Genomic DNA, 22,230 nt, shown 5'->3' with positions numbered 1-22,230 from the left:
ACTAGAGTGTACTCAGCAGGCAGTGTTAGGGAGTCTTACCCAAGAACTCCTTGCTGAATAGGTGACTGAAATAGGAAGAGCTGAGATTTGAACCCAGGTCTCCTATGTCAGAAGATGGGAGATTAATGCAGATATAAGGAGGGCCACAGAAGAGATAAAGCTTGACAATCAGAAGAAAAAGGAGTGTAGTCTACAATGTTGAGTAACTTTACACAATTCTAACGTTCCTACCTACACTGCTCTGCATGGTGGGAAAAAGTCAAGAACTTTATGCTGCATTTTAATTAAGATAGATTAGTTATTATAAAGTTAATGGTCCGGACTCCCAGGCTTACAGTAAACTCAATTTCTCCAAAGGTGAATTCGTGATCGCGGAGAAGTTTGTAGTTGGTGAAAACATCGATTAGCTTCCATTCTCCCTCTTCCATGTAATTGCTCTTGAAATGCTTCAACTCAGGCTTTTTGTTGCCCGTAGTTACATTTACTTCTTTAACTAAAAATAAGCAAAACACACATTAATGTACAGTGGCTACTGCTTTACATCCAACCCCACATAACATATTTATTCACTTCAGCTCTAGGGCTTAATGTGGACAAATTCACAGATATTTAAATTCATTGGTAGAAATGACTACCCTATGCCTGATAGTCGACTGTCTAGTTTCTTCCACATTTGGTGTGGTTGATGTTTGCATTTTTATGACAGTTAAGTTGCCCACAAATGATCCAGTTTCCCAAACCATTGACCACCTGATCCAACAGTGGCGATCCATTGGAAACGATTGTTTGGGTCCACCGGTGGAGAGGAAAATTATATGAAGTCTGAACAGACCAATAGAAATTCAGATCGATGGTACCAGATCTGATCAATCATACCGTTCAGGAGATTTGTACCACTAATAGGCAGTTTAGGCACCTTTAAATGGCTAAGTTTCAACAGGTTGGTGGTTGAGTAAAGCCACTGTCAATAAAACGTTGAACTATGATGTTGTGTACATGTTCCAATGCCCTTGCAGCTTAAAATATATTGGTAAAACTACACCAAAAGTCCATGATCAGATTGAGCAACATAGGTACTTAGTAGGGGATTGGCAATCTGATCTTCCATGCCCTGTCATTGACAAATAAGGCCAGAAACTCATTAGGAGCGATTTCCAATCAATAGTGATTTGAAAAACCTCTTGATACTGCAGTGCTATGGGGGACATCGCTCAAGTGGGATCACACCCATAGCATTACATTACCAAGAGTTTTCAAATTGCAAAGAGCTCAGAAAATCGCTCCTAGTGGGATTCTGGCCTAAGTGTGATTTTAACACTTCCTGGTTTTCTTTTTGTTGATGGGTGGTAACCTAGTTGAACTGATGTCACTACCTGTCTGGGCAGGTATAAATATGTTAATGGCATGTTCATTAATCAGCATTGGCAAATGGGAGGGGGGGGGGCACACCTGGAGCTGTTTAATGAAAGAACTGTGTGCTGCAACTCCTTGGACTGATTATATAAATATATAGGGCCATATGCAATTCGAGGAGATAAGAAGCTGAAAACATGCAAGCTTCTTATCTCCTCACATCGCCCAGGATTTACCGGCAAATTCAATTGCCAGTTTCACCTGAGCAATGTCCTTGCGTAAAGGAGCATAACTCAGGCGAATACTAGGTATTCGCTGAGCGATGCTCCTCTGTGGCCAGCGATGTGGAGCGAGGCATTAGTGCTGGGGAGCTGTCCTTCAGCACCACACCACTGCAGCCTCGCTCCCCTGGAGATGCGTGCGTATCGTCGCAAGGCTCTTACCCGCCGCCCATCGCCTCCTGCCGCTCGTCGCTGCTGGGAAATTCTGAAAAAAATACCTCCATGGTTCTGTCTCGCTGCATGTCCCACGCCACTCCTCTGCTCATTCTTCCTCAATCTCTGTCAGTGTTCTCGGAGCCCGGCAAAGCATCTTTGAGTCTCCCGCCGGGGCTCCACATTCATCCACTAGGTGGCCCAATGAAAATCATCCTGATTCTCATTGGACCAATGAGAATCAGGATGATTCTCATTGGGCCACCTAGTGGACGAATGGGGAGCCCCGGCGGGAGACTCAAAGATGCTTTTCTTGGCTCCAAGAATACTCACAGAGACAGAGATGAGCGGAGGAGCGGCGTGGGACATGCGGCGAGATAGAACGATGGAGGTATGTTTTTTTGTTACATTTTAAATAGGTAAGGAGTCAAAACTGACTCCTTTACCTATTTAAATCCCTGGCATCTGGGGTTTCCTTAGTAAAGAAGGCTTCCAGATGCCAAAAACAGCCCGCAGACACCGGCAATAGGTCTTTTCGCCTGGTCAGAGCAGGTGAAAAGTTAACATCAATGTTTGTCGGGAAGCATCGCTTCCCGGGGGGTGCAAAATGCAATTGCATAGGGGGAAAGGAACTTGCTGGATGATTATGTTGCCCAAGCGAGTTATTTTCTGTCCTGGGCGGTGTTAAATGCAATTGCATTAAGCGACCTTGCTGACGCCTAGTTTAAGAACTCGCCAGCACTTAGCGCTGGAGAGTTTGGTAATTGCATAGGGCCCCTAGTGTGTTTTTGTCCTCTTTTATCCACTTTTCAGCAACACATCAATGTTACAGGTTGACACACATTGCTGAAAAGCCGACAGAAATGGTGAGCAATGCACTAGTTTATTCAGGTCTTAACTGCATGATGTTTGTGTTCTTGCTGTGTTTGCACTGGTTTCTTTTAGTCATCTCCCGCAAACCAAAAACACACACAAAATAATAAGCTTCCTGTCAAAACATAGGTCCAGAGTGAAACTTTAGATTATGGCTGTTGTTTCCTTTTGAAGATGTGGTATTTCACTGTGAATGCCCATCACAATGCCTGATACTTATTGGAACCAGGCAGAAATGATTGGAAAATTTCCACTGTATACCGATCTTTAAGTTTCTGATCAGAAATTGTTCCTCTGCAGTGGTTATCAGAAAACAATCTCGGAAATTGGTATTCCGTGGAAACGCTGCATTACCGCAACTCGAGAATTTTTGCCTAATCCCAAAAGTACAGAGGCATTGGACCAATCACAGGATGCAGAATTTTTCAGTGGAAATCGGAATACTTAGAAATTTTAGACCTATCACAAAACTCAGATACTACAGAGTTTTACAGAGTCTTGTGATTGGCCTAAAGTTTCTGTGGCATTCCAAACTCTGCAGTAAACCTTCACATTCTCTGATAGGGCCAATACTAGTACCCCGTATTTCCAAATTTCCAGTCTTGTTACCGGTCAAAAATTTCTACTGTATTCCAATTTCCTCTGAAAACTTTTGCATTTTCAGATTGAGCCAAACTCAGAAGGACTCGGCCAATCAGACTTGAAAAGGGGGATGAACCCGAACAATCCAGGAACTGGAGGAAACACAACAGAGAAAAATAGGAGCCAATAGTGCAATACAGTGGCAGTAAAAGTATGTGAATGTTTACCTGGTGTGTTCAATAAAAACATGGAAACCTGTAATTATTTGTGTTGTATTAGTTTAAGCAGACTGTGATTGTCTATTTTTGTGACTTAGATAATAAGATAACATTTTATGACCAATTTGTGCAGAAATACATATAATTCCAAAAGGGTTCACAAACTAAACTTTTTACTGCTACTATATGTCAAAGCATAGGGTAATGTTCTGCGTAAGGAGATTTACTCACACTTTTCAGGTTACAAGCATATTGTAACCACCAATTGGGCATACGGTGGAATTCCTGCCACCGCTTGGGAATTGAGAAGGTCCTCACAGGTCACACTCTTGGTTATAAGCCAAGTTCCAGAGAGGAGACCGAGCTGATAAAAATAATAAACTCCAATGGAGTTGTAAATTATTCTGGGAAGAGGGTGGAGGTGCCAAACAATAAAAAACATTCAAAAACAGCTTAAAGGGATACTGTAAGGGGGTCGGGGGGAAATGAGTTGAACTTACCTGGGGCATCTAACGTTCCCCCGCAGACATCCTGTGCCTGCGCAGCCAATCACCGATGCTCCGGCCCCGCCTCTGGCTCACTTCTGGAATTTCAGACTTTAAAGTCTGAAAACCACTGTGCCTGCATTGCCGTGTTCTCGCTCCCGCTGATATCACCAGGAGCGTACTGCACAGACACAGACCATACTGGGCCTGCGCAGTATGCTCCTGGTGACATCAGCGGGATCGAGGACATGGCAACACAGGCACAGTGGTTTTCAGACTTTAAAGTCTGAAATTCCAGAAGTAAACCGGAAGCGGGACCGGAGCATCGGTGAGTGGCTATGTGGGCACAGGATGTCTGTGGGGGACCATTAGAAGCCCCAGGTAAGTTCAACTCATTTTCCTCCGACCACCCTACAGTATCCCTTTAAAATGAAGAGGCAGTTGTGAGACTCACCTCTCCTGAAGAAAAAAAGCCAATGGTGACTGGATTTAAACTAGACGATTTATTTATACTAAAAAACAAGGGTATTTATACCAAAAACAAGGGTATTTATTTATACCAAAAAATAAGGGTATGATGTCATACCCTTGTCTTTTGGTACAAATAATTTGTCCTAATTCAAGTCTCCATTGACTTTTTTCTTCAGGAGAGTTGAGTCTCACCACTGCCTCTCAATTTTAAGTTGTATTTAATTGTTTTATATCGTTGAGGGCCTCCACCCTCTTTCCATTTGCCCAATTAGAGAATTCAGTAGTGGCTGGATAATGTACTGGTTAAGGTTAAGACTCCTTAACACTGCTATTACCTACTGAGCGTGTCCTAGTGGTTGCCACTCTTGTGCTTTGAGTCCGCCATGAGGAAAGCACGATATAAATGTTCTGTGTCTTTCAAGCATGTCTGCATAATAGTAGACACCCGCAAAATAAAGCAAGTTCTGCAAAAACCTCTATTTTTTTTTTAATTTACATAACTTTATTAGCTAAAATGGCAAAATAAACCTTTTTTTTACAGGAATCAGTTATCCCCCTTTGTGGAAATCGGAATTTCTGCAAAAATCGGAAATCAGCATTTTGGACCATTCCTAGAACTCGACACCATCAAACAAGTAAGCAAAAATGAAGGACAAAATGTAGACATTTCTAGAGAAAGGAAACATACTTCTGAATTTTTCCTGCTTCTAGTAAAATGTTGGGCACAGCCTATAATGCTGTATTACCATAAAGTAAAGTTTTGAGCCACCACTAGCAATGAGCTCAAATTTCATATTGTATCAATTGTGAAGTAATATTTGCAATTAGGATGCACAATTGTAATGCCAAATGTTGCAATCCTGTCAGGTAAAACTGATAGAAAACTGATTCAAAGATGACAGCAGAGGACTGGACTAGAATGGAAATGTACAGATTTACGTCTGAACCAAGCCTTAGACTTAGGCTGTGTTTCCACTTGTGCCTGACCACATGCGGACAGCGGGAGCGGACAGTGTAGTGTCCACTCCAATGCAGCGTGACAAGTGTGAACGGCTCCAATTCATAAAATAGGAGCTGTTCATTATCTGTTTAGCGATGAACAGCAAACAGACAAAAAAAATTTACTTTCTCTGCTCAAGTGGTAAGTGTGTAAGTGCACGATAGGCCTTTTGCAGGAATCCAGTTACTTTTCACACTCCCTCCTTTGGTGTGTGCTTAGGTACCAACTCCTGTTATCAGTTTAGCACTTACTCTATCTGACTACAGTTAAAGTGGAACTGTAGTGAAAATGACATGATATAAAAATTGCTTATTTTTTACAATATTCATTTATAGATTATTTAGTCAGTGTTTCCCCATTGTAACATATTTCCTTTCCCTGATTTACATTCTGAAATCTATCACCGGTGGTGACATCTTTAGTCCTAACAGGTAATCTGTGCGGAATGTTCATTACTGAGAGTTATATGCTCAGAGGGAGATATTGCTTGCTTGGCAGTTGCTGTTATTTCCCACAATGCAATGAGATTCACAGACTGCAAACTGTCAGGACCTTGGTCATGACATCACACTGCTCGAGGGGTTTCCCCACAATATCACCCATGCAGACCCCCCCCTGATGACCTGTTTGAGAAAAGGTAAAGATTTCTCCTGGGAAAGGGGGTACCAACTACTGAATGGTATGAAATTCAATCCTGGGTTACGGTTCCTCTTTAGTTAATCTTCTATTCTAGTTTTAAGCTGTTCATTGACTGCTAAGATTGGTGGCTTGCAAATCAGCCTTGCAAACTACATGTTTGCAAAGTATATTACTTATAGGTATATAAAATGTTGTATCAGTGATGCTTATGCACAAGGTAAAGACATTTTTAGAATAATACATACTTGTGTGAAGCCAACTTGTAAATGAGATTGTGCACCATTGTGTATCAAATGGAAAATAATAGATATTCAGGCTGCAAGCAGTCACTATAAGGAGTGGTTTGTAGTCTCTCACTTTCCCTTTGTAAGTCACATAGACATAGGGAGTATCTGGAGATCTTGCAGTATCAATGCTGAGTAAAAAAAAAAAGCAATTATTATTATTATATATACAATGAAAATTACCATTAAAGGTTATAAGAGACTTTGGGCATTATTTAATTCACTTTTTCTCCTAAGGTTTCTCCTAGGTGATATTTTCATACCTGATCAAGAAAATGCCTTTTAAGCCACCAGCAAGATGAAAATACTACAGTACTTTTTCACCTACTTTTTCATACTTTTCTAGTGTTGGATGGTGAGAAGTTATTTTAACCACTTGACCACTGAGGGATTTTTCCTCTTCTGGACCAGAGCAAATTTCACCTTTCAGCGTTCCTCCCTTTCCTTTGCCAATAACTATAAATCACAATAAAATGATCTATATCTTGTTTTTTTGCCACCAATTAGGCTTTCTGTGGGTGGTACATTATGCTAAGAATTATTTTATTCTAAATACAGTTTACTGGGAATAATAAGAAACAAATTGAAAAAACTCATTATTTCTCAGTTTTTGCCCATTATAGTTTTAAAATAAAACAATGTACAGGAAGTCCCAGACTAACGAACGCCCGACTAATAAACGACCCGCCGATATGAATGGCATGGATTCTGTGTTGCCATGGGAACAAGTCAAACAATTTTTTTTCCAAATAGGACTTCTAGTTTTTGAGAAAATCGATTTAAAAAAAAAATCTAAGAAAAAATGGCTTTTAAACATGCATAAGCAGGTACAGAGGGCAGAGGTTACACAGAGGGTGACATTGGAGGCACAGGGGGGCACAGAGGAGGTACAGGGGATAAAGATGGCACAGTGTTCTGCCTTAAGAACAGATTCAGGTTAAGAACAAACCAACAGTCCCTATCTCGTTCGTTAACCACGGACTACCTGTACTATGGATAAACTCACACATTTTATTTGTCCATTTGTCCCGGTTATTGCAACATTTAAAATATTTCCCTAGTACAATGTATGTTGCCAATATTTTATTTGGAAATAAAGGTGCATTTTTGTGTCCATCAATAATTATAAGCCCATATTTTCAAAATTAACAATAATATAACCTATTGACATACATATTAAAAAAAAAAAGTTTTTGGGGTAACTTTGGGAGTGTGTGGGAGGTAAGGGGTTAATTTTAAATATGAGTGTAGGTCTTTTATTAAAGGGATTCTATGTTTTTTTTTTGAAAATCTAACTAGACAAATACAACTGCGGCTGCGCAGCTGTGGCCACACGCGTCCTCGCTCCCGCTCGTGTCTCTGGGAGCTTACTGCGCAGGCGCAGTATGATACTGCGCCTGCACAGTAAGCTCCTGGAGATGCGATAGGATGCGAGGACGTGCGCGGCCGTGCAGCCGCAGTTGTATTCATCTAGTTAGACGAATAATTGACCTGTGACGGTAGCGGGGAATGGCAGATCGTAGAGGATGGATCAGACACATGACAGCTGCAGGGGGCCGGTAGAAGCCCCAGGTAAATGTTCGTTTTTTTTTCAAAACCACCCACAGAACCACTTTAAGAAAAATGTATGTAGGTGTAATTTTACTATTTGGCTACAAGATCACGGATTACTTTCCTGTGCGTACTATTACCACGCGAACAGGAAGTAATGCATGGACGTGTAACTTCCGTTAGTTACAATGACCGTGGCATCTCATTGATGCCAGTGATCATTGACATGGGGACTTAGATTAATGAATGGGAACGGCATGGTTTACAGTGAGGTTAGCTAAGTAGTGCAAATGTGTGTACCCTGGGAAGAGTAACCAAACCCTGAGTAAACACATGGCTCAACAAAGGAAGGCTAACTTTGCAGGTCAAGACTATGCTCTACCTACATATCATGAGAAGGCTGCTGAAGTACATATTTTGGACAGAAACCATGCCATGTATCAACAACATAAGATATTATTATTATCATGCTTACCTATATGTTTAAAGCCAACATCCACCATTAGCCAGGGACTTACACAATTTATATCTGCATAATTACTAGTGCTACAGATACCTAGAAATCACCTCATTAGAACTAAATAAGTGTTCTATGGAAATTTTAGACACTCTTCTAAAATACAAAAATGTGTTTATACTAGCTATTTCCTCTTTATTTGGATATAGTATGGCCTTGTTAATGCAGAACCTTCACAGAAATCTATACATTTGGTTGTGTGTACACATCTATACATTTGGTTGGTGGTATACTTTTCCACAGTATAAGGGTCACAAGGACTAATGTTGTTCCAAGACCACTATTTCATACAGTGCAGTACTTAGGATGGCAAAGTGTAAGATGTATCCACAAACTGAAGACAGTGCCAGCTCACGTGCCGGTGAATTACATCATTCTAGTGCCAGGGGCGTAATCAGACTTAATAGGGCCCCCCTGCAAAAAATTATAGGATGGGGCCCCCTTTGTCTCCGAACCCCACACGGGTCATGTGATTGGGAGCTGGTGAATGGCAGCAGAGAGTGTTCTGCTGTGAAGCAGGAAAAAAAATACACATGCTCCTGCACATGGTTTTTGTGAGCGAATGGGGATTTTTTATGATAATTGGCTGCACTTGCGGTTGGAGAGAGGGAGGAGGAGGGGCCCCCAAAGCCTCCGGGCCCCCCTGCAATGGCGAGGGTTGCAGAGGTGATTGCTACGCCAATGTCGAGTGCTTAATTTAAAGAAGGTGGCTTTTACATTTGATCTAGCTCCTCTTACTTTATACCGTTATATCTGATGCGCTAGCGCTACAGCATGATGATGATGCCGCGATGATGTCAGCAGTCACATGGCCACGTACCAGGAAGTTAGTGCAGCGGGGCACTTGATGTGTATCTAACCGCACGTTGGTATTTCATTCGCTATCCTCTGAAGAAGCAACAGTGTTGCGGGACTGGTGAGGGGCAGCAGTTTAGCAGTGGACGTTTCTGGTGGTCTCCAGGTAAGCATCTTTTATTTCATACACCACAGAGGTATCCTGTTTCCTGCACAGCTATTGTGCGCAGGGTGTTTTATGGCACGTCACATGCTGCTATCTTATAGGACGCATGGTATATATTGTTTTTGCTTGCAGTGACTTATATATTGGATTATTTATTGCTTGTTTGGTACCCTCCAGTGTTTATGAATTGTATACTCTGTATGTAGTCATTATTCTTCTTGTATGTATGTCTGCCGCTGAGACTGCTTATTATTATTTAGTATTTATATAGCGCCGACATATTACGCAGCGCTGTACAGTGTGTGTGTATATATATATATATATATATATATATATATATATATATATATATATATCTTGTCACTAACTGTCCCTCAAAGGAGCTCACAATCTAATCCCTACCATTGCCATATGTCTATATTATGTAGTGTAAGTATTGTAGTCTAGAGCCAATTTTTTTAGGGGGAGCCAATTAACTTATCCGTATGTTTTTGGAATGTGGGAGGAAACCGGAGTGCCCGGAGGAAACCCACGCAGACACGGAGAGAACATACAAACTCTTTGCAGATAGTGCCCTGGCTGAGATTCGAACCAGGTACCTAGCGCTGCAAGGCGAGAGAGCTAACCACTACGCCACCGTGCTGCCCATGGTTAATAAAGATTGTTATATTTTTGAGTTATGTATTTGTGTCATACGGACTCTTTTTTTCTTGCATACATAACATGTTAAGCATGTCCATTAGATTTTTTTTTTTATTAACAGCTTTAATTGTATCATGAATTGATCAGTAGGGCTTTTGTGATTTACTGTGTTAGTTTTACAAATCCACATGACTGTATATTCTGATATAAGGACAATAGGCTGCAGCTATTTTTCAAGCTTGCATGATCGTTTGGTGCACCATCTGCTGGCTTTAGTTTATACATAAAAACAATTTTAGGCAATAGTTCATATTTATTTTATCAAGATGGTGAGTGTTTTTGCTTTGCTTGATATTAAAATATTAATTTAAAATTAATTCTGTCTGAACTATTTCATGCCATATATTATTTTGCGCAAATTAATTCTGGCTTTTTTCTATTAAAGTGGACCTGAACGCTTGCACAGGACAGAAGAAAAACATAAAGAAATGCACCCTGTATGTATTTAGAGAGTTTAGGCTGTTTAATCACAAGTTGTAATCTGATCTCTCTCCTGGGTCACATGACTGCCACGACAGATAAGGCAGATAAGCCCATTAGAAAGCACTGGCCGTTAACAATATGTCTGCTTCCATGAATCAGGAAGTAGAAACCCTGCAGATTTATTTTAGGATTTTTATCAGCTGTAACAAAGAAATGTTTTTGTTTAAAGGTTATTATGCTGTTGTGTATCTTTTGAAGCAGAGAGGACATTCTGAGTTTAGGTCCACTTTAAGGAAATACATTTTTAGTATACAGTGTTGAGATCGTGTAATTTAATTACACTAATTGTGTTTGCCTGTTTTAATTGCAAGGTCTAATTTCTCTATAAAACCTGAAAAACGTAAGAAATAAAGGTTTGAGGAACACACACACATTTTTTTCTTTTAAAACTCATCAATCATACTCACAACTCCAAGACCACAATGTCAGGGATCCATACATATTGTGCAGGCATGGAGATTTGTGTCACGTTGTCAAATTTTTTCGGGTCCCAGGACAGAAATTCATCATTCCAGTACTAATTAAATGAACCAGACAAACAATTACCTTTGCAAATCATTGTATAAAAATTGTATAAAATTTTATGGCCCATATGCAATTAATTTTTTTCTCCTGAGCCTTCTCCTAGGTCAGTGGTTCCCAACCCATGTGCCGCGACACATACATATGTCGCGGCAGCTTCGGGTATGTGCCGCGGCTCTCTCGGAGGCGAGCAGCACAGTGGATGGAGAGCTGTGGGCAGTGGCGGAGAAGGGGGCCATCTCCCCCCCTTCTCTCACCTTAGGGTGCTCTGCCTCCCTCGCTCTCCCCTCCGATACTAAGTGTGGCGGCGCTTGGCAGCGGGCGGGACTTACCTTCCGTGTCGCTCCAAGCGCCAGCCGGAAGTTCTGGTTCTGCGGCTGCTGCTCTGGTCTGGATCAGGCCAGAGTAGTGGCAAATCATCCCGCACCGGAGACGAGACCAGACGGAGACACGGAAGGTAAATTCCGCCCCTCTGCCAGCCACCGCACTTCGTTCCGGAGGAGAGAACGAGGGAGGGAGAGCACCCTGAGGTGCCGCTCTCCTTCCCTCGCTCTCTCCTCCAGGGGGGGCACCTGGCTACATTTACTGGGCACATATATCCCTGGCTACATATAATGGGCACATATACCTCTGGCTACATACACTGGGGACATATACCGGGGACATATACACCTGCCTACATATACTGGGGACATATACCCCTGTCTACATATACTGGGGACATATATTCCTGACTACATATACTGGGCACATATACACCCTGGCTACATATACTGGGGACATATACCCCTGCCTACATATACTGGGCACATATACCCCTGCCTACATATACTGGGCACATACACCCCTGGCTACATATACTGGGGACATATACCGGGGACATATACACCTGCCTACATATACTGGGGACATATACCCCTGGCTACATATCCTGGGCACATATACCCCTGCCTACATATACTGGGCACATATACCCCTGGCTACATATACTGGGGACATATACCGGGGACATATACACCTGCCTACATATACTGGGGACATATACCCCTGGCTACATATCCTGGGCACATATACCCCTGCCTACATATACTGGGCACATATACCCCTGGCTACATATACTGGGCACATATACCCCTGGCTACATATACTGGGCACATACCCCTGGCTACATATACTGGGCACATATATCCCTGGCTACATATACTGGGCACATATACCGGGGACATATACACCTGCCTACATATACTGGGGACATATACCCCTGCCTACATATACTGGGGACATATACTCCTGACTACATATACTGGGCACATATACACCCTGGCTACATATACTGGGGACATATACCCCTGCCTACATATACTGGGCAGATATACCTCTGCCTACATATACTGGGCACATATACCCCTGGCTACATATACTGGGCACATACCCCTGGCTACATATACTGGGCACATATATCCCTGGCTACATATACTGGGCACATATATCCCTGGCTACATATACCGGGGACAACTGGCTGTTTGTCATTATGTGCATTTACTGGTGAAAAGGTGTCTCTTATTATGTGCATTTACTGGTGAAAAGAGGTCTCTTATTATGTGCATTTACTGGTGAAAAGCTGTCTCTTATGTGCATTTACTGGTGAAAAGCTGTCTCTTATTATGTGCATTTACTGGTGAAAAGCTGTCTCTTATTATGTGCATTTACTGGGGAAACGCTGTCTCTCATTACGTGCATTTACTGGTGAAAGGCTGTCTGTCATTACCTGCATTTTCTGGTGAAATGCTGTCTCTTATGTGCATTTAGTGGGGAAACGCTGTCTCTCATTACATGCATTTAGTCTACGTGTCACGGAGATCTGAACGTTGTTTGATGTGTCACGACTCCAAAAAGGTTGGGAACCACTGTCCTAGGTGGTATTTTCAAACCTTGCCATAAAATGCCTTTTAAACCACCGGCAAGCAAGAAAATACTCAAAATAATTTTGATAGTACATTTTCACCAACTTTTGGGTACTTTTTAAATTGTGAAATGTTGAAAAGTTGTTTTAAAGAGAAGATGAAAAGTTATCTCCTAGCAGGTAACTCAAGAGATAACGTTAATTGCATATAGGCCAATATATTTGATACAGATTACTACTGAATGTTTATTAACATTTCCTGCTGAAAAAAAGTATGTAACATTTAAGTCAAATCACACAATTGCTTTTATCAAGCACAAGAGGATTCTAGAAAATTGAACATACTTGATAAAGGTGACTTCTTTATAAATATTAATTTACATTTCTATGGTAAGTAAACAATTAATTTACCTTTGAACAGATGAGATAAGTTCTTAGTACTTGATTTTTTTCATCCTGGTAAAAATGAAAAAGACATCATTTTCCTTAAAACAAATAATAATAAGATCATATTAGGGCTGACATATACATTACATTAAAAATGTTATGATTTTTACAAATAAATTAACATGTTTTATGCTTAAAGTAAAACTGAAGAGATCTAAATAAAAAAGTTAGATACTCACCTATAGAGAGGTAATGTTTTGGATCCCATAGAGCCTTCCTGGTTCTCTCTCCAACCCCTCATTTCACCACCACTGATCTCTGGCAAAGTTCTTTGACCACCTTAGTTGAATATGTTTGTCCTCCTTGGGCAGCCTTTGGAAGAACTCTTGACCTCAAGTACTTCCAAATACAAGTGCTCCATACTTCGTATGCACATGTGCAGTATGGAGCTTCTTGTCTTCAGAAGAACTCAGAGTACTTCTAAAGCCATCTGGGTATTCCCAAAGGCGCCACATTTCAAATTGAAATCAGCATGTGTGGTGGATTGGCGCCTGTCTCCTGCATGCACACAGTGAGTGGCAGCTGCCAGCTGTCCATGCAATGTGTTTATATCTCTATCATATGTTCATATCGGTGCATCAGCAGTGCGATGAAGTTGGTATTGTCCGAATAAGGCACAGCATGCAGTGCATTTACTGGACAATGTGTGCATTTATGGTGGTAGTAAAGCATACGTTCAATCCACTGTATGCATTGCATCGCACTCCTAGCGTGTAATGCAACTTTTCATCGCCATGGCTGGATTTGGCATTAAATGAGAATACCATTAGTAATTTATAAGTGAAATGGCCTTTTTAAGTTTCCAAGTGTAGAATTTTTAAATACTATCTCTAGCCATCTAGCTGAAATGTATTTTAGTGAGACTAGAAAGAAAAAGTTAATTTAAATCTTCAGACTCAGAAAGAGGAGCAGCATATCAGTTTTTGTGCAATATTAAATGTAATATGAATTCCATTTAGCACACAGCATTGTAAAGTATTTTCTGTATCAGCAGTTTTATTTTTTAAAACAGTTTTCAAACCATTTCACAAGTAGAGATGGTCAATAAGATGCTGATTGCAACTCATAATCAGAAGAGGATGTTGGGAGTGTAGCACCGTGGGAGGATGAAGAGGAGAAACTGATTCGGCCATCGGGACAGGTAAATATAACCACTACCTGAGGTGCTCTGCATGTCCTGCCAGACTGCCCTGCAGTGCACGTATAGTTTACTACCGCATATGTGGCTGCTAAAGGGTTAAAAGGCATTTTATTGATAACGTGTGAACATATCACCTAGATCAGTGGTTCCCAACCCATGTGCCGCGACACATACATGTGTCGCGGCAGCTTCGGGTATGTGTCACGGCTCTCTCGGAGGGGAGCAGCACAGTGGATGGAGAGCTGTGGGCAGTGGCGGAGAAGGGGGCCATCTCCCCCCCTTCTCTCACCTTAGGGTGCTCTGCCTCCCTCGCTCTCCCCTCCGATACTAAGTGTGGCAGCGCTTGGCAGCGGGCGGGACTTACCTTCCGTGTCGCTCCAAGCGCCGGACGGAAGTTCTGGTTCTGCAGCTGCTGCTCTGGTCTGGATCAGGCCAAAGTAGTGGCAAATCATCCCGCACCGGAGACGAGACCAGACGGAGACACGGAAGGTAAATTCCGCCCCTCTGCCAGCCACCGCACTTCGTTCCGGAGGAGAGAACGAGGGAGGGAGAGCACCCTGAGGTGCCGCTCTCCTTCCCTCGCTCTCTCCTCCAGGGGGGGCACCTGGCTACATTTACTGGGCACATATATCCCTGGCTACATATACTGGGCACATATACCTCTGGCTACATACACTGGGGACATATACCGGGGACATATACACCTGCCTACAAATACTGGGGACATATACCCCTGCCTACATATACTGGGGACATATATTCCTGACTACATATACTGGGCACATATACACCCTGGCTACATATACTGGGGACATATACCCCTGCCTACATATACTGGGCACATATACCCCTGCCTACATATACTGGGCACATATACCCCTGGCTACATATACTGGGGACATATACCGGGGACATATACACCTGCCTACATATACTGGGGACATATACCCCTGGCTACATATCCTGGGCACATATACCCCTGCCTACATATACTGGGCACATATACCCCTGGCTACATATACTGGGGACATATACCGGGGACATATACACCTGCCTACATATACTGGGGACATATACCCCTGGCTACATATCCTGGGCACATATACCCCTGGCTACATATACTGGGCACATATACCCCTGGCTACATATACTGGGCACATACCCCTGGCTACATATACTGGGCACATATATCCCTGGCTACATATACTGGGCACATATATCCCTGGCTACATATACTGGGCACATATATCCCTGGCTACATATACCGGGGACAACTGGCTGTTTGTCATTATGTGCATTTACTGGTGAAAAGGTGTCTCTTATTATGTGCATTTACTGGTGAAAAGAGGTCTCTTATTATGTGCATTTACTGGTGAAAAGAGGTCTCTTATTATGTGCATTTACTGGTGAAAAGCTGTCTCTTATGTGCATTTACTGGTGAAAAGCTGTCTCTTATTATGTGCATTTACTGGTGAAAAGCTGTCTCTTATTATGTGCATTTACTGGGGAAACGCTGTCTCTCATTACGTGCATTTACTGGTGAAAGGCTGTCTGTCATTACCTGCATTTACTGGTAAAATGCTGTCTCTTATGTGCATTTAGTGGGGAAACGCTGTCTCTCATTACATGCATTTAGTCTACGTGTCACGGAGATCTGAACGTTTGGTTTGATGTGTCACGACTCCAAAAAGGTTGGGAACCACTGACCTAGATCTATGACCCATGTTTAATCACTTTTTCTCCAGTTTTTTCCTAGGTTATATTTTCAATAACATGATTTTAAACCACAAGCAAGCAAGAAAATAAGTATAATATATATAATATAATAATACAAATATATATATAATACTTTTTTACATAGTTACATAGTTACATAGTTACTTTGGTTGAAAAAAGACATACGTCCATCGAGTTCAACCAGTACAAAGTACAACTCCAGCCTGCTCCCTCACATATCCCTGTTGATCATAAAATCCCTGGATTAACATCATTGGCATTACCTAGTAATTGTAGCCATGGATGTCATTCAACGCAAGGAAAGCATCTAAGCCCCCTTTAAATGCAGGTATAGAGTTTGCCATAACGACTTCCTGTGGCAATGCATTCCACATCTTAATCACTCTTACTGTAAAGAACCCTTTCCTAAATAAATGGCTAAAACGTTTTTCCTCCATGCGCAGATCATGTCCTCTAGTCCTTTGAGAAGGCCTAGGGACAAAAAGCTCATCCGCCAAGCTATTATAATACTTTTGATAATACTTTTCACCTATTTTTTGGTACTTAAAAGAAGATGAAAAAATATCTCCTAGGAGAAAACTTAGATGCAAAAGTGCATTATGGGTCATTCTGCTCATTAAGCCTTATTCAATTCAATACTTCTCCTAAGTTTTCTCCTAGGTGATAATTTTTCATCTTACGTTTAAAATAACTTTTCAGCACTCTGCAATTAAAAAAGTACCCAATCAAAATTATTCTCAGCAGTTTCTTTGTTGCTAGTAGCTCAAAAGGCATTTTATTGAGTGGCTGTGGAAATATCACCTATGAGAAAACTTGAATAAGGGCCACAGTCAGTTTCACCTCCAAGAATTCTATTGTGCAGAAATAGAAGAAAAACATACAGTAATTAATATGTAAGTCACCGATTAAGTGATGTCATTCATGTTATTATGTATCACTTTTGCTGCCTGTTTTATCTCACTTAGGAATCAGAAGCAACACTGGGTCAGGTGCTCATGAGTCCAGTCAATCAGAGTTATGTACTTGTCTATGTCTACCTCTTCATTGGTTCTCCTACAGAAGAACTCATGTAGGCATGTAGGCAAAATGTATAACTTCTAATTGCAAACAAACTTTGTGCAGTATAATAAATGTTTATTTCTCCTCAAAACACAGAAAAACCTCAAACACTTTTATATGTACATCAGTTCCATAATGGATGATTGGTATGGTCATTAAAGCACAACTTAAGTGACAAGACTTTGAAGGCTTCCATATGTATTTTTTTTTAAACAATACCAGTTGCCTGGCAGCCTTGCTGATCTACTGGCTGCAGTAGTGTTTGAATCACACACCTGAAACAAGCATGCAGCTAATTCAGTCTGATCTGTCAATAATGTCAGAAACCCTTGCATGCTTGTTCAGGGTTTCTTGTAAAAAGTATGAGAGGCAGAGGATCAGCAGGATAACCAGGCAACTGGCATTGTTTAAAAGGAAATAAATATGGCAGCCAACATATACCTCTCACTACAGTTGTCCTTTAAATAGCAGCACTACTTCAAGCAGTCTTTTCCCAAGATTTTACATTGAATCAAATGTATCTAAACAAATCATTAAGAAGTTTGAATGCGTTGCTTGCCTTTTTCATATTTGTTTTATATATCATTTGATTATGGCTAGCACGGTACAAGCGAGAGCTGCTCTGGACACAGCTGTGGTTTTAATGAAATGTCCGGTATATTTGAATGTTGCGTATAGGCATTTTCTTAGAGGATATATCTGGCTGCTTATTTGTTTCATTACAATTCAGTGGTTAGCAATATGTCATACTAAAGTGAACCTGTAAGAGATTTGCTTTAAGGATCAGCTACAAAAATATTAAATTAATGTCATTTATGTTTGCAGGTAAAAAAAGAACAACATGGTGCTATAAAAATGACACTTTCTAATTGCTATTTGATTAAAGTTTCATAATGTAGCGTAATATGGAAAGTGTAATGGTTAAGGGCTCTATTCAGTAAGGAGTTTGTGGGCGAGATTCCCTAACACTGCTACTGCCTACTGAGGATGCTCTAGTGGCTGCCTTGCAAACACTTTAAGTCCAATGGGAGAAAAGCGCTATACAAATACTGAAATTATTATTAATGTATGTATTCAAGGAATTAGTCCCTTCTATGGACATATTTTCACACATTGGCTGTGGTGTTATATTGCAACATACATGCAATGTGATTAAAAACGAAGTAAAAAGGAAAAACACAAGGAGGTCAAAGACTAAAACCTGGTACACACCTTCAATTTTCATTGGCCAATCACTGACCAATTTTACCACTTCCATATAGTATGAGAGTTTCCCTACACAATCTGTTCATAGTATTCAAAATCTGTTGACCCTCATACTACACGAAGGTGGTAAAATTGGCCAATCAAAACTGAAGGTGTGTACCGGGCTTAAAGCCTAGTTCATACATCCAATCTTTATTGCCAATGACTAGTCAATTTTTCCACCTCCATGTAGCTTGAGGTCAGTATCACAGTGAATATTGGCGGTAGCGGTGTGGTGTGGCCCGGATGCCGCAGTGTACCACCAAAAGCAGGTCTTCGGGGATTACCGCATTAGTACGTGGTAATCCCCGTCGGGCAGCAGGCCAAGCAGGAAGGGACGCTCACTTCCTGTGTCCGTATTGATGATGTGCACGGAAGCGTATTGCTAAAATACACTTCCACATACGCGCAATACGGTGGACATTTTAAAAAACACGCGTCTCCATAGACTTACATGACATCCGGTCTGCCACATGTCACCGCATGGTAATGTAGGTATGCGCTCCCATTACATAGGGTACTTCCGGCACAATGTACAGCACGCAATATAAGCTTCCCCATAGATGTCCATTGCCCTAGCAATATGCTGCAGCAAAAAGGGCCCTAAAGCTTGAATACTATGGACAGTTTGTGTAGGTAAGGTCTCATTCAATATAGAAGCGATACAATTGGCCAATCAATGGGCAATAAAGATTGTAATTGTGTACCAGGCTTACGCTTATAAAAACACATCCATTTTTTGATTGGCCAATGAGAGCTTATTTACAAAATCTGTTCATAGTATTCAAAACCTGTCAATGCTCATACTATATGGAAGTAGGTAAATTGGCCATTAGTGGACAATCAAAATTGGATGTGTGTACGAACCCAAATATACTATTTAGCAATGAGGTTGCAGGACTCCTATAGGTTGGTGTCAATGAGCAAATAGGGATGAGTGAGCTAAATTTACATGTTTTGTCCTGCAGCGAATCAGCCCCAATCTCACTTAGCATGATTCTTATTAAATGAGCTGTCAAGTTCACCCTATGAAGTTTGATATGAATAAAGTGTGAAAAAATAATAGTGAAACTTTTGCCAGTAAGCTGTGAATTCATGCTGCTTCAATTAACAATGAAATTTTTATGACACAATCACACCTTGTTTAGGCCTAATATGTCTACTAGTAAGTGCTCTTACACACCGGAGAGAGTTTTACGGGTCGCTTTCACTTTTTTAAAAAACTATTTCATTGACTTACATTAAAATCATGGTAAACTCAGAATAGAGTAGAATAGCTGCAATCACAATTTTTTGAAAAATGTCAGGGCACTTAGTGTCAGTCTTATAATGCCACTTTTGAAAAACTGATTCGCAAGATTCTCACAATCCAATCGGAATCTTGCAAACCTGACAACATAATTTCTATGAGCTTATTATGCCAAATAACATGCCATGAATCTAACACCACAAATATATATATATCTTGTCACTAACTGTCCCTCAAAGGAGCTCACAATCTAATCCCTTGCTATATGTCTATATTATGTAGTGTAAGTACTGTAGTCTAGGGCCAATTTTAGAGGGAGCCAATTAACTTATCTGTATGTTTTTGGAATGTGGGAGGAAACCGGAGTGCCCGGAGGAAACCCACGCAGACACGGAGAGAACATACAAACTCTCTGCAGATAGTGCCCTGGCTGGGATTCGAACCAGGGACCCAGCGCTGCAAGGCGAGAGAGCTAACCACTACGCCACCGTGCTGCCCAATTATAGTGGTAGTAGTGTTCGGGCTTGATTCACAAAGTGGTGCTAACCTACTTAGCATGTCTAAAGTCTTTAGACGCGCTAACCAGGGTGCTAAGTAGGTTAGCACCGGATTTCTCAATCAGATCGCGCGCTAAGTCCCATAGGCTTTAATGGGCACTTCGCGCGGTGCGCCCTGCGCTCTGTGCAGTACGCGCGTAAAGTTTTACGCGCATAAAGTTTTGCGTGCGTAAAGTTTTATGCGCGAAAAGCTTGTTTAGACTTGCTAAGGGGGTTTTCACAGGCGTGCTAACAGTTAGCACCGCTTTGTGAATCAAGCCCGTCCTCTACAATGTAACTGAACTCTGCAGGGACAGTGGCAGGCATGCTGGGAACAGTAGTTTCCCAGAGTTTGGCTACACTACAGCCGAACTCCAGTGCAAAAGAGTAGCAAGTGGGGGGTGTTGAGTGTTAGGCATAGACAGAGGAAGGTTCTTGTTAGACATAGATAAGGGTGAGTTCCTGGTAGGCATAGATAGGGGACAGTTTTTGAGAGAGTTAGAGTACAGAGGGACATAGAAGAATATCGGTATACTAACTGATGTTCTACTATAGTGGATATTAGAATATTGGTAAAATTACTGATATTCTACTACCACTATCTCGCACAGATTTTTCCTTGCACCTCTATTACATAGACATGGTATAGGTGAGGGTAAAAAGAGTATATATAGGAAGAGAGGGGTAGGAAGATAGGATTGGGGTAGAAATTTGAGGGTCAAGATAGGTCATATGAATTGTAGTGTAAACAGGGGCGTTGCTAGGATCCTAAGAGATCCAGGGCACTTTTGGGCACTCCGGCCAGAAAATGGGTGTGGCCACACACCAGAATGTCGGTTTGGTCATGGGTGGAGCCAAATTTACATTTAAAAAAATGCAGCAAATCACATAAATAGGCAGAGTTACCTAGCTTCTGTGTTGACTGGTCTGGCTTGCTGCTGCAGCCAGGTTGTCTGGCAGTTTCCCCATAACATTCCCTGACCTTCTAGTGGCTCCTCTCAAATCATGTTCCTAAGGGCCTCCCATTGAGACACCACAACTCCCAGCATGCCCCCATAGAAGAACGACAGCTCCCTGCATGCTCCCATAAAGGCATCACAACACCCAGCATGGCACCACAGCATCCAGTATGCCCACATAGAGGCACCACAACACCTAGCATACCCCTAAATGATGCACCACAGCTCCCAGCATGCCCGCCATTGAGGCGCAACAGTTAACCCTGTATATTAGAAAACCACTTGATCACCTATAATTCACAAGTGCTAATTCTGTTTCTCACTAGTGATGTACATTTAGGATTTCAGTCTCTTTGTACCTTATTGGAAATAATTTAGAAGCCATGATATATACAGTGTCTTTGTAATATTATATATTAAAAAAAAAAAGAGAACCGCAAAATCAAAATCTCAGACCATTAGAATATTGTGAAAGTGTTCAATATTTTAGGCTTAAAGTGTCAGGCTCTAATCAGCTAATTAATCCAAAACACCTGTAAAGGGTTCATATTTCATGTAAGAGTTTTACCTTTTACTCTAAAGTCTCCTAAAATCCCTCTTTTTATTCAACATTTAACTTCAGCACTATAAGACAAGCTAAAACGCAGCATCCCCGCGGCAGAAAGCCATTAAGAAACCCACCAAATCCCCTGGGCTAAATGCGGGGATCGCTTCCTAGTAGACGCAGAGCTTAGGGCTGTAGCTCTGCCTCTACTCGCATCAATCCCCTCTGATCGCTGCCTCTCCCTGCCCCTCTCAGTCTTCCTTCACTGAGATGGGCGGGGGAGAGGTGGAGGTCCGCGGAAGATTGACGCGAATGGAGGCAGAGCTGCAGCTCAA

At 41.6% G+C, this 22,230-nt stretch overlaps 1 protein-coding gene across 1 annotated transcript in view; it reads right to left on the bottom strand.

Annotated features, from left to right (window-relative positions):
* Positions 1-22,230, bottom strand: part of LOC137522155 (5-hydroxytryptamine receptor 3A-like) — a 62,780-nt gene that overhangs the window by 7,433 nt on the left and 33,117 nt on the right. Inside the window, exons 7-10 of the mRNA XM_068242187.1 lie at positions 13,390-13,434; positions 10,961-11,070; positions 6,301-6,470; positions 336-493 (exon numbers count right to left, since the gene is read on the bottom strand). Of these exons, the coding sequence (XP_068098288.1) occupies positions 336-493; positions 6,301-6,470; positions 10,961-11,070; positions 13,390-13,434 (483 nt within the window). The remainder of the gene's footprint in view (positions 1-335; positions 494-6,300; positions 6,471-10,960; positions 11,071-13,389; positions 13,435-22,230) is intronic.

Source organism: Hyperolius riggenbachi, chromosome 6 (assembly GCF_040937935.1).
Source record: "Hyperolius riggenbachi isolate aHypRig1 chromosome 6, aHypRig1.pri, whole genome shotgun sequence".
Lineage (NCBI taxonomy): Eukaryota > Metazoa > Chordata > Amphibia > Anura > Hyperoliidae > Hyperolius > Hyperolius riggenbachi.
This window is presented reverse-complemented; position numbering and strand designations above follow the sequence as displayed.